At 44.4% G+C, this 13,575-nt stretch overlaps 1 protein-coding gene across 1 annotated transcript in view; it reads left to right on the top strand.

Moving 5' to 3' along the window:
• LOC129508007 (N-acetyllactosaminide beta-1,6-N-acetylglucosaminyl-transferase-like) overlaps positions 1–12,308 on the top strand; it is a 32,779-nt gene extending 20,471 nt beyond the window's left edge. The window contains exons 2-3 of the mRNA XM_055322877.1: positions 5,124–5,216; positions 9,698–12,308. Of these exons, the coding sequence (XP_055178852.1) occupies positions 5,124–5,216; positions 9,698–9,888 (284 nt within the window). The 3' untranslated portion in view covers positions 9,889–12,308. The remainder of the gene's footprint in view (positions 1–5,123; positions 5,217–9,697) is intronic.
• Positions 12,309–13,575: the final 1,267 nt, after the last annotated feature.

The following is a 13,575-nucleotide window of genomic DNA, read 5'->3' as shown; positions in this document are numbered from 1 at the left end:
ATGGCAAGCAGGCCTGTCTTACCCACAGACAAGCTAAGCAGCCCTACCGTCATCCCCAGGGACTGAGTTGATGGGCAGCCCTTGTGTGCCACACTCGCTCACTCCCTTACCTGGGACCGAGAATCCCCCGTGGGCCCAAAGCTGTGAAGCCAGAGGCACCATGAGGACCCATTTTCTGCTCAGAGTGGCCTTTCCCACACGAGGTGGGCTGCTCATCTTCAAGGAAGTGATGATTTGAGAGGTCTGCTCACAGGCCTGTGTTCCCTGAGGTGGGAACAGGTTTGTTAAATTAACTGAAGGATGGCAGCTACATAGTACCAGATGTCTTCAGGAGGGCAAAATGCGGGCAAAGGAGAGAGAAAAGGTAGATGGCAACCTGGTGAAGGCTGAGGGAGGGGCTTCAGGGAGACAGGAGACAGAAGCTGTGTCCTCTTTGCAATGCTGGTTACAGCCCAGAGCGTCTCAGACTTGCTCGTGTGCCAGGAGGTTCTAGGGATCTTTGTGAAGATGCCCATTCTGATGTGAAATGTCTGAGCTTCAACTCCCCTTTTTTTTTTTTTAAGATTTTATTTATTTATTCATGAAAGACACAGAGAGAGACAGAGACACAGGCAGAGGGAGAAGCAGGCTCCCTGCAGGGAGCCCAATGAGGGATTCGATCCCAGGACCCCAGGATCATCACCTGAGGGGAAGGCAGATGCTCAACCGCTGAGCCACCCAGGTGCCCCTGAGGTTCAGCATTTCTAACGAGCTCCCAGGGGATGCCCAAGTGCCCAGGCCTGCAGCCACCACACTTGCAAAGCCAGAGGCTGTGCCCGCTCCTGCCCAGTATTTCTGGACCTCAGGATTCTTTGCGAGAGAAGACACAGTACAATTTGACTTTGTCCCTCTCCCCTCTTCTACTTTTAAAAATATAATTTTTGAACAAGGGGTAGTGGAAGGGGAGGTGGGCAGGGGGATAGAGTGAGTGACGGGCACTGAGGGGGGCACTTGACAGGATGAGCACTGGGTGCTGTACTATATGTTGGCAAATCATAACTCCAATAAAAAAATATACCAAGGGACACGTGGGTGGCTCAGTGGTTGAGCACCTGCCCCTGGCTCAGGGCATGACCCGCGGTCTCAGGATGGAGTCCCACATCAGGCTTCCTGCCTGGAGCCTGCTTCTCCCTCTGCCTACATCTCTGCCTTTCTGTGTGTCTTTCATGAATAAATAAATAAAATATTTAATATATATATATAACAAAAAGAAGGTAATTTTGTATGCATGGGTATGAGTAATATTTAAACAGACATGCTTGAGATTTGTCATTAAACAGAAAGTATAGAAGTTGAGGTTTCGGGGCACCTGGGTGGCTCAGTTGGTTAAGCATCTGCCTTCGGCTCAGGTCATGATCCCAGGGTCCTGGGATCAATCCTCACATCAGGCTCTGCTCAGCAGGGAGTCTGCTTCTCCCTCTCCCTCTGTCTGCTGCTCCCCCTACTTGTGCTCTCTCTCTCTCAAGGAAATAAATAAAATCATAAATAAATAAATTAAATAAATAAATAAGAAAGAAAGAAAGAAAGAAAGAAAGAAAGAAAGAAAGAAAGAAAGAAAGAAAGTTGAGGTTTGTAATTCCATGAGCAGAGGTTCACACGAGTTGTGTGTTTATTTTACAGACAGCGGTCATTAATTATAAATGTCACCATCTTATCTCTAGAATACTGAAATGTGTTTTTGAGGAAGAGTCTGTTTATGGTGGTCAATATTGGTGAGAATGAATGAGGAAAAGAATACCTTGTCCTTTCAAGACTGTAATCATGTAAAGGAAAGTAGGGACTTGATGTTATGGTAGCGTGTTCTTCACACTCTTCTGCGGTAGCTTTTCATCAAAACAGACTCATAAACATCACTTCCGTGTCAGCTAATCTTGCTGGCACAAGTTAATATACCACATTATCTCTTTGTTTCCTGGTCCGCCCCCCCCCCCCACTAACTTAACCGAGGCTTGTTTTATTCGTTATCAATGTGCACATTGTAACACCTGTGCGGCACCTGCCCTGGTGCACTAGACACTTCCTGCCTGTGTCCCTTGGCCAGGGGCTTGGGCTCAGGAGCTTCCAGAGAGCACCTTGAAGTTCCCACCACCTTGATGCCAAACAGGCACGAGACTCCCTGCCTGGTGCCCAATGGCAGGAAAGCTCCTCCCCACCCCACCCCACCCCCACCCCCATCCCCACCTGGAGTACTCAGCTGCAGAATAAAGGAAGCTTCTTTTGGGAAAGGCAAATGCTAAAGTGATTTTTTTTTTTTTGCTAAAGTGATTTTTAAAGTAATAAATGCAAATCAAAGCAATAGAAAGAAATGTTGCTAAATAAATGGTATTTTTCTTGGGGACCGCTCAATATTTCTAAGCAAACTTTCTGAGTTTGGCAGCGAGAAGAAAAGAATCTGTCTTATAGCAAGCCCTTAGGGTAAGGATTCATGCCATTTACAGGAAAGGTTATGCAAAATTTAATTTTAGTTGGGAGACCTTGGTACAATTCTTGATTTAGATCATCATATAATATCATGTGACATCAGGGCAAAAGCACAGAGCTTTCTTCTTCTGAAAATGCACATTTTTATTAATGTTTCTAAAGAGGAAACATGTTTATGTGCCTAATCCAATTAAACTTTAGGAAAGATATTGGTTTTGCTCAGTTATTAAAAAATATCTATCATCTTGGATAATATTTCTCTCATTAGTATGTATACTAGTTTTTTTTTTCTTTGCCATTGGAACAAACTACCACAGACTTAGCAGTTTAAACACAAATGTATTATCTTATAATTTTGTAGGACAGGAGTCTGACGCGGGTCTCACCAGACTGAAACCAAAGCATCAGCTGGGCTCCATTCCTTTCTGTAGGATCTGGGCCTTTATCAGCTTCTAATGTCCACCCATGTTCCTTAGCTCCTTTCTCTACCTTCAAATGGTAAACACACACACACAAAAGAAAAAAGAAAAAAGAAAAAAAACCAAGACCACTGTTAAAGATCCTCGTGATTACATTGGGCTGGGCCAGCCTGGATAATTCAGTATAATCTCCTATTATTTTAAGGTCACCTGATTAGCAAACTGAATTCCATTTTGCCCTGTAACATAACATAATATCAAGTTCCAGAGATTAGGATCTAGACTTGAATGTATGTCATGGGGAGGGGCATTATTCTGCCTACTGGGTCTTCTGAGAAAGGACTATTGCAGTCTGGGTACAGATGTCATGCGTATGGTGCCATTACATCAAAGTGACATTCAGATTGCATTGCCCACTGGTGAAAATTGTTGGAGCTCTTATGAAGCAAAGTATTTATTCTTCTGTTGTATTTACCTTTGATTCCCATATACTTACATTCCAGTAATGGAAATCTTTGGGGGTAAAATTACTCTCTAGAATTAAATAGACCCTTTAGTCTCTGTGACATATCCAAAATTTACTGAGATGGAGAGGGTAATTTGAAATAGTTTAGCACAGGGGCAGCTGGATGGTTGAATCAGTTGAGCGTCTGACTCTTGATTTTGGCTCAGGTCATGATCTTCGGGTCCTGGGATCAAGCCCTGCATAGGGCTTCATGTTCAGTGGGGAAAAAGAAAGAAAAAAGAAAAGAAATAGTTTAGCACAGTGTTTCTCAAATGGGGCAGTTTTGCCCACTCCCACTTCCTCCCAGAGATATTTGGCAACACCTAAAGATGTTTTTGACTGTTAAAATTGAGGGGTATGTATTACTGGCATCTGATGGGTGGGGTCCAGGCATGCTGCTAAACATCATACAATGCACAGGGCAGGTCCTACCACAAGGAATTATCCCATCTAAAGTGTCAATAATGCCAAGGTGGAAAAGCCCTGGCTTAGCCAGATGGTGACCTAAAGTCCTCCTCTCCTTTTTTTAACACTCTTTACATTTCAAAGATGAGTTAGATAACAAGTTACATAATGGGTTAGCCACTAAACTTTTGGCCAAAGAACAGCTGAAAGAAATAGAGAAGTTGGATATAGGTCAGTGCAATCATCCTAGGAGAAACTCAAACCTTGAAACCTACTACTTTAGGTCAACAGGTCATCTGCACTGGGTGTTGGAGAATCATGTCTTCTTTCTCTGTCTCTGTCTCTCTCTCTCTCTGTCTCTCTCTCCCCAGGGCCTAGCACAATGCTTGGCAACACCAAATGCTCAAAAAGCACTTTAACCAATAAAAAAGGATCATGTGTTGGGAGCGCCTGGCTGCTTAGTCAGTGGAGCATGCAACTCTTGATCTTGGGGTCATGAGTTTGGGCCCCACGTTGGGTGTAAAAAATTTAAAATAATTTTATAAAGGGTACTGTGCTAAGGGATTTGAGTTTATAAGTAGTGAACAAACTATTTTCCTTCTGTATGCCTAATATTGCAACTTCATGTAAGAGTAGCCCTGGAAGTCCTCTCGCTTATTTTTTTTTTTAAGATTTTATTTATTTACTCATGAGAGAACACACAGGGGGGTGGGGCAGAGACATAGGCAGAGGGAGAAGCAGGCTTCATACAGGGAGCCCGACGTGGGACTCGATCCTGGGACTCTAGAATCATGCCCTGGGCCGAAGGCAGGCGCCAAACCCCTGAGCCACCCAGGCGTCTCTCCTCTCACTTATTAGCACTTAGCACAAAGGGCAGCCTGCTTTCTGAGCTTTCATTTTAAGATAGAAGTCATCTGGAAAATCCTACAAAGCTGTAGAATATTAGGATTGAAAGTCAATTCAGTTAAAGGCCATTGAGAGAGAACTCCAAATCCCCCAACTCCGCTATCTGCATTACGATTTCACACTGTGGTATTTCTTAAACTTCATTTTGCAGACTTGGGCACACGTGATGACAAAAAATACAGACATACATATATATATATATATATATGTATGTCTGTATTTTTTGTACTGGTGGCAAGGTAGAGTTCATGACCCCCACATATTCATACCATAAGCTTTTGAGGTCTTGCACTGATGATGGAAAATCTAACCTGAAAGATGACCTACCAAAAAAAAAAAAAATAAGCAAAACTTGGAGGCTTCGTTGATGAGATGACACCCTTCTCTCTTGGTTCTCATTTCTGCTTTTCTTCTTTATTAACACGCAGGTGTCCCTGGATCCATGCCAAATGCATCGTGGGCTGGTAACCTCAGAGCTATAAAGTGGATTGACATGGAAGATAAACATGGAGGCTGCCATGGTGAGCCATTAGTTCCACACTTGGAGGCTGCACTGCTTGTTGGTGTTGGTATGAAGGTCATTGTGGAATACAGGGGTTCTCATGGAGAGAACTGCTGGTTTATTTAGAATAATCTGTGATTTCTTAGAGTAACCAGAGGCTTCAAGACATGGTCAATTTAGGGGGTGCCTCGGTGGCTCAGTTGGTTAAACGGCCAACTCTTGATTTCAACTTAGGTCTTGACCTCAGGGTTGTGAGTTCAAGCCCCACGTTGGGCTCCACACTGGGCTTGGAACCTACTTAAATTTAAAAAAAAAAAGAAGAAGAAGAAAAGAAAAGTAAATTTAAGTATCTCACTGATGTTCTCCAGCTCATGATCAATGAGGGGGCATAGAGGTAGGCTCAACTTATCATAGTACTTTCTTACTAGTTTCTGCTTTATTCTTATTTATTCATCTTTCTGTTCCTTTTGGGAGTGTAGTGGTTAGGAGGGAAAGTGGTCAGGATGAGAAGTGAGATCATGTTCTCACCACAGAGCAAGGCAGAGCCTCCCCTACCCCTCACACCAGCCTCTGCCTCTCCTCGCCCTGAGGAATTTGCTGCATGATGGCAGGCAACACTAAAAAGAGATAGTTCTCCAAATACACAAGAATGAGAAAGTTTAAGTAGTTTTTCATTTCCACAGAACTTTATAAAGAAGGGTTTTTATCAGTCCTGGACTTTATACAGTCCATTCACTCTCTTGCCTGGTACATAGCGAGCATGGTATTCATTAACTGGGGCTAACATAACCAAGTACCAGAGACGGGGTGGCTTCAACAACAGAAATTTAGGGACGCCTGGGTGGCTCAGTGGTTGAGCTTCTGCCTTCAGCTCAGGGCATGATCTCAGAGTCCCAGGATTGAGTCCCATATCAGGCTCCTTGCATGGACCCTGCTTCTCTGTCTCTGCCTCTCTCTCGCCCTCTCTGTCTCTCATGAATAAGTAAGTAAAATCTTAAAAAAAAAAAAAAAAAACAAATTTATTTCCTCACACTCCTGCAGGCTAGAAGTTGGAGATCAAGGTGGCTACAGATTTGCTTTCTCGTGAGAGACTTGTCTTCCTTCTGGGTGTGTCTGGGTCCTCATCTCTTTTTATACCAAAATCCCTCATATTGGATCAGAGCCCATCCTATACGGCCTCATTTTAACTTGAATATTTCTTTGAAGGCTCTCTGTCTAAAATACGGTCATAGTCTGAGGTACTTGGGGGGCTGGTGTGGAGGTAGGACTTCAACATACAAATTTGGGGAAGGGGACAATTCAGCTCATAACAGGAGGTGAGTGAGTGGTTAAGTGAGTAAGTAGGTGCGAGGCTTTGACGTTTGCTCCCCATGGTTACAAAGCTTGGCCTCCTCCACTTGTCTGCCAGTCTGTCCATCCGCAGCCTCTGGCTTCCCTCTCAGGTGCATCTCATTGACCTGATGTTTCTGAGGAAAACCTCCTAATGGCTGCCTGTCTGCAGCTCTTTTTCACACCCGGTCCCCGTCTCCTGTCTTTCTGAGCGTCCTCTTCCACTGTGGAGGGCAACACCCTCACATCACCATACAGTCTGCTCTTCAGCATATCATGTCTTTACCTTAATCAGCCAGCATACTTTCTCCAGAGGAGAAATGAGCATGTCCAGCTCATGACCAAGTCCTCTGATTAGAGGACTCCTTGTCCAGACTGTGTACTGGGTCAGCCATCCCATGCTGTTCTCACTTAACATTCCAGATTCCCCTGCATTTGACCCTACAAGGTCAATTCCTATCCCTGACAATTACCACCATCTGCTTTACAACGTGTGTTTGCCTAAGCAAAGCATTACTGGAGACTGTTAGAGAATTGTCCCAAACTCAGCCCCAAAAGGGAGGCTAGACCCTCCTGGCCGCCTACTTATTCTTTTTTTGGATCTCATTATCTTCCTGGTGTCCTTTTCATCTTTCCTGCTTGCTTTAAATTCAATCTTACGCTAAAATGGCCTTTCCCACTCTCAAAAGATAATGATTTCAACTTGAGGAAGAACTTTCAAGACATTTGTGGGGGTTTTTAATTTATTTTTTTAAGATTTTATTTATTTACTCATGAGAGACACAGAGAGAGAGGCAGAAAGATAGGCAGAGGGAGAAGCAGGCTCCCTGTGGGGAGCCTGATGTACCGCTTGATCCCAGGACTCCCAGATCACGGCTTAAGGTGAAGGCAGATGCTCAACCACTGAGCCACCCAGGCATCCCTTTTCAAGACATTTGATCAAAATCCCCATACCAGTTTGTCATGCCCATCCCTCCATCTCACCCTCTCATTGTTCCTTCCTGTGTCCTGAAGAAAAGCTACGCATCCTCACAACTAGGGTCACCCATCTGGGGTCTCAGCTCTGTGCAGGCTCCTCTAAGTGATCCCCTCACTCTCCATGCATTCCTGCCTTGCCTTCTGGGCTGCTGGGTAGTGATTCTTTTCCCTCTGCCAAGTGTGTAAAGATTGCCTCTGGCCTGAAGACCAAGTTGTCTGTGCTACTTCTACTTCACTTGCGCAGAAACAATCTCTCTTGTTTATTTTCTTAAGCATGGGCACACTGCTTGTGTATTCAGTTCTCAGCACCACCACTCCCCCCCCCCCATTCCTCTCTGACTTCCCATACCTCTGGCTTCTGTGCCCTAAGGTTTCCACTCTCCCCTGTACTTCCTCCCAGCCACATCAGATTAATCACAAGTCCTGCCAGCCCCTCCTCTGTTCTAATACCCTTCCTTTCCCACTCATGGCCACCATTAACTTTGAACCAGCTCTCTGGTTTACATTAAATTGTTACTGTGGCCTCATGATTGATTCCTAATGTACCTTGCAAAGCTTTGCGAAATTCATCTTGCTAAAGTCTGTTTCACCATTTGAGTCTTCCATTCAGAGACCTTCAAAAATTCTCCCTATTTATGGGGTAAAAAGGGCCCAGCCCTTCAGTTTGTTTTAGTCAGTCAACTGTAATTGTTCTACTCCATGCCAAGAAACCTCTAGAAAAGAGGTTCGATGTCCTACCATTCTTTCCTAATCCATTTCCCAACCAAACTCCCAATTCTACTAGAAAATTCCCACCTCGGCACCTTTTTCCAGAGGCCTTGTCCCCAATGAAGCCACCGTCCGTGCCCCTGATGCCACTCCCTCTCCCCACAGGTCTGTCCTTCCACTAACTCTCCACTCATCCTTCTCTGTCCTTTCCTTCAACAGCTATTAGCAAAACACCTGATAGTTACCAGGTACTGTCCCAGATGCCAGGGATGCAGAGAGGAACATAATAGATTCAAGGCCCAGCTCTTCTGGACCTAATGTTCTAGCCTAGGGAGAGAGACAATAAATAATTATCTGGTGACAAGAGCCCAGAAAAATGAATCAGGGAAGGAAGAAAGAGGGGTCAGAGAGAACTCACTGAGAACACGACCTTGAGGCAGATCCCAGGGTGCAGTGTGGGAGGGAGCCTCTGGGAGGTCTGGTGGAAGGGGAGAGGGGGGCAGAGCCAAGTAGACTCTTGAGTAGGGCACGCCTGGTGTGCACAGGGCCGGCAAAGGAGGCCAGTGTGGCCACAGTGAGTGAGCAATGCTTGTCAAAGTTTGTAAGCAAATGAGCAGGTGCTGGGAGGTAGAGGCCAGACTCTGAGGAGTTTTCGATGCCATTGCTGGAATTTCGGCTCTTCCTCCAAGTGCGATGAGAAGCCCTCGGAGGGTTTTGAGCAGAGGAGACGTCATGATGTGCTTATTATATTCAAGACAGTCATTCTGGCTGTCGTGCTGAGTATAGACTAACAAACAAAGGTAGAGATGGTAGAGTCCAGTTATCATCGTGATAATTCAGACAGGAAGGTGGAGATGCCATGGGTCAGGACAGTAGAGGTGGAAGGTGGGAAGGGCTCGTGTACTATCTGTATTTTGAAGGTGGAGCTTACAGAGTTGCTGATAGATTGGGTGAGGGCTGTGGGAGAAAGGAGGAGAAAGGGCCCTGAGGAATAGGATTGCTGTGGGTTACATGGGGAACACTTGGAGGGGGTTAGGAGTTGAGGCCTGATGGGTCACACCAGTGAGGTTGATTCTCATGCAAGCAGAGATAAAAGTAGATACTTGGGTAAATGAGGCCAGGGCTCAAAGAACAGGCTTGACCAGAGCAACCCATAACGACCTCTCCCATCTGTACCCTTCTAGAACCTTCCATCCATCACTGTCATTTGATAATACACGTATTGTCTGGTGAAGTCTATTGTGTCCTTGCCTTGTATTGTTTAACCCTGCTGTTCTTTAAGTATGTATGCCTACCCTTTGTCTTCCCATAAAGGGCTTAACTTCCTTGTGGCCCGGGCCTGCACGATCCGATTCCATTAGAATCCCATAGCACTTGGCACACATTCGGCTACTCGGTAGGCAGGCGAGCCTCTACCTCGGGGCAGCTGCCCCCCCACTTTGGAAGACCAGTGTGTCCTCACTGTCTCCTGTGCTTCCCCTGCAGGCCGCTACGTACGTGGCATTTGTATCTATGGAAATGGGGACTTGAAGTGGTTGATTGATTCACCCAGCCTCTTCGCTAACAAGTTTGAGCTGACGACCTACCCCCTCACCGTGGAATGCCTGGAGCTGAGGCTTCGAGAGAGGACTCTGAACCAGAGTGAAACGGTGATACAGCCCAGCTGGTATTTCTGACCCTCTGGAGCGCAGGCTCCAAGGCCCCCGCAGCCAAGAAGAGCCTCTCTTTGGGAGAGAGCGTTGCCCTGCTGGTGTTGAGAGTTGCCCAAGCAAGGTGGCAGCCCCAGGACCTGGCCGTGCTATCCCCTGTGAAAACATCCACCGGACACTGTGGACTCTGCTATCAGAATGACTGCGCAGGGCGATGCTGGCACTTTGGCCCCCCTGGCAGCCTCCTGATGCCCCTTCTACGGCGGGCTAAGGTCCTGCTCAGTGGTCAGTTTAACTGGCATCAAACCTTTGCACCAGATACTCATCCTCGGGAAATGTTCTCATGAAAAGAACCATAGATAATACTGTTTAGGAAAATAGGTGCATTTCTTTGAAGAAGGAATCGTTTAGGACAGATCTATAGCCACGTGTGCATGGACACCACCCCTCTTTGCTCAGTCACACATAAGCGTAGAAACAGCTCTTGGGGCAACTCAGCAGTCTCCTTTACAACTTGAGCTACAGAATGGAGAGTTCGGTCTTGTTCCCAAGCCCTTCCGGTTTACTGTGTCTGAAGTTCTGCATGGGAGGTAAAGTCACAGGCAGAAGGCAGGATGCATTTTTAGACAGTGGCCACTGCCTGCCGCTTCAGCAAAGGAATCCCAGGGAAACAGGGCATTTCTTATTGTGGGTCAGAATGTACTGTAGTCCCTCTGCCATTGCTTTCTGTGGAGAACAGTGAAACTTTCCCACAGAACGAAGAGATTTCTAGAAGACAGGTGCTATGGCGTGGATCTTGTCCCAAGTCTCTAACCTCAGAATGAATCACTTTCCTCTTCGGTCACCATCCTCCACCCCCACCAAAGTGATCTTACCTGCACAATGGAGTCCAAATTCTATGCCATGAGGCTTTAAGGACTCCAGAGTATTCTCTGAGTAGCTTATTCTCAGAGAGTAGTCTCTGAGTAGCTTTACAATGCTTAAGTGCTAATAAGAGTGCCTAGATTTTTAAGAGCTTTCAATTGTGAATGAGCATTTGTGTCACTTAACCCCCATCCCCTTCCTTTATCCAATTCATTCATTCAGCATGCAGCCAGTAAATATTTCTTGAGAGTCTATTGTAAGCCAGACCCATGTTTGACACAGGAGAAAAGGAAGACAGAGCTTTTCCACTCTAAAATTCTTGGTCATAGCATCAACGTTGGAAAGGCTACACTAGAGAATCTCATGGATTGCTTATATTTTAACACATTCATGTGCAGAGTTGTAGATTGGGAGATCAGGCCAAGGATAAGAGTAATTAGAAATTGAGGTCTAGGGACACCTGGGTGGCTCAGTTGGTTAAAGCATCTGCCTTCAGCTCAGGCTGTGATCCCAGCGTTCTAGGATCGAGTCTCACCTCAGGCTCTCTGCTCAGCAGGAGTCTGCTTCTCCCTCTCCCACTACTCCTCCCCACAACTTGTTCTGTCGCTCAAATAAATTTTAAAAATATTACAAAAAAAAGAAATCAATATTGAAATCAGAGAGGATTCCAAAGAAAGAAGGCAAGGAATAGAAGCTCAAGCCAGTTGTGTTGTAGGCATCCCGATAGCTCCCTTATGGCTCATTGCATTAAAACCTTACAACACTCTTGGGAGGCCCACGTGATTACCCCCATTTTGCAGATGAAGTAAGTAGTCTTAGAGAAATTATTAATAAGCATTAGGAAACAAGTTCTCTGAGGACTGGGATGTTCTCATTGGTCTCCTTAGTTCAGTTTCCTAAGGTGGAAGATTTGGAGAAGGTGAAATAAAGCCATATTTAGTATACCAGAGAGGGTGGGTTTTATGAATGGTCTCAGTGTTAAATGAGAACACATGCCGTCACCTCAGAAAAATGTGAAGTCTACTTTTGTACTCCTAAATCCATTGAGCTCCTCAATATTTATTTATTCTAACAGAAGAAAAAGTTGCTATAACTAATGATATCTTTAATTAACACAATTTTATTATTTTTTCTGTGATTGTGCCTGTTGAATATTAATCATATTTATGGGAATGCCTTTGAAGTAAGTCTTCTTTTCTTTCTTCTACTGAAAAAGATGGAGCTGTATGGAGTGGTAAAGGGTTAGAGCATAGGGAACACGCCTGGAGTTAATGGTGGAGTCCAAGAATCATGTTTTGTTTTGTTTTTTTTTTAAACTTCTTTAAATGACCCCACCTGAGAAGAAGAAATGTTTTACACTGGATCTTTCTCATCTAGAATGAGAAGCCTTTTGGAATAGAAGATGTTTACATGTCTTGCTGGTCATCTCTATGTCTTAAATAGTTTAATATTGGAAGATTATAGTGTTTGGGAGAGTGGGTTTCTGCTAGCCCATGGGGATGGCTGAAACTACTAAATCCGTCCTTGTTTGCAATGATGTTCTGTGTTATTGTCTTGGAAATAAATTAATATATTGTTTTCCACCTTTGGGGCTATTGTGTATTTTTTTAAAAGATTTTTATTTATTCATTCATGAGGGACACAGAGACACAGGCAGGGGGAGGAGCAGGCTCCCTGTGGGAGAGCCCAATGCAGGACTCGATCCAGGACCCCAGCATCACGACCTGAGCCAAAGGCAGATGCTCGACCACTGAGCCACCCAGGTGCCCGCTTTTGTGTATTCTTATTTGATGGCTGGTTAACATCCACTAAAGACCATGTTTAACAAGCTAATTCTTCTAGTGTTTTTTTAAAAAATACAAATAAAGGGTTGCCTGGCAGGCTCAGTCTATGGAGCACATGACTCTTGATCTTGGGGTTGTGAGTTTGAGCGCAATGTTGGGTGAAGAGAATACTTAAAAATAAAATCTTAAAAAAATACATGAAAATTTAAAAAAACTTCTAATTTTAGAATAGCTTTAGTTTTACAGAAAAATGGCAGATGGTACTGAAAGTTCCCATACACACCCCACTCAGTTTCCCATTATCAACATAATATGTTACTATGGCACATTTTATTTAGATTTCCTAAATTTTTACTTAATATCCTTTTTTGGTTCCAAGATCCCATCTAGAATGCCACATCATGTTTAATCATCAGGCTTCACTGGGCTATGACTGTTTCTCAGACTTCTCTTGTTTTTGATGACCTTGACAATCCTAAGGGGTACTAGTTGGGCATTTTGTAAAGTTGCCCCCCTGTTTTGTCTCATGTTTTGCTCATGATCAGATTGCACTTTTGGGTTTGGAGGAAGAAGACCACAGAGGTGAAGTGCCATTTTCATCACATCATACAAAGCGTACATTCTATTGACATGACTTCTCAGAGTTGAGGCTAACCTTGATCACCTGACTTAAGTAGTGTTTGTCAGTTTCTCCACTGTAGAGTTACTGTTCTCCCCCTTTCCATATAGTACTCAAGTCATTATTCACAACTGTACATAAGGAATGGGGAATTATGCTCTACCTTCTTTAGAGTAGAATACCTACAAAAATTATTTAGAAATAAAAAAGGAGATTTTTCTCTTTCCCCCAATTTACTAATTTATTTAAAAATTTATATCAATGTGGGCTCATAGATGTTTCTTTTAAACTTCAGGTTATAATGCAATTCCTCCAATTGTTCCAGCTGTGGCCATAGGTAGTTCTTTCAGTCAGCTCCTGAATCTCTTTGACATATCCTCAAGACTGTGGGTGTTTTCTTGAACACTCTTATTTTTTGGCATTGCACAATGCTCCACTCAAGCAACT

This window comes from Nyctereutes procyonoides, unplaced genomic scaffold (assembly GCF_905146905.1).
Source record: "Nyctereutes procyonoides isolate TBG_1078 unplaced genomic scaffold, NYPRO_anot_genome, whole genome shotgun sequence".
In the NCBI taxonomy this organism is placed as follows: Eukaryota; Metazoa; Chordata; class Mammalia; order Carnivora; family Canidae; genus Nyctereutes; species Nyctereutes procyonoides.
This window is presented reverse-complemented; position numbering and strand designations above follow the sequence as displayed.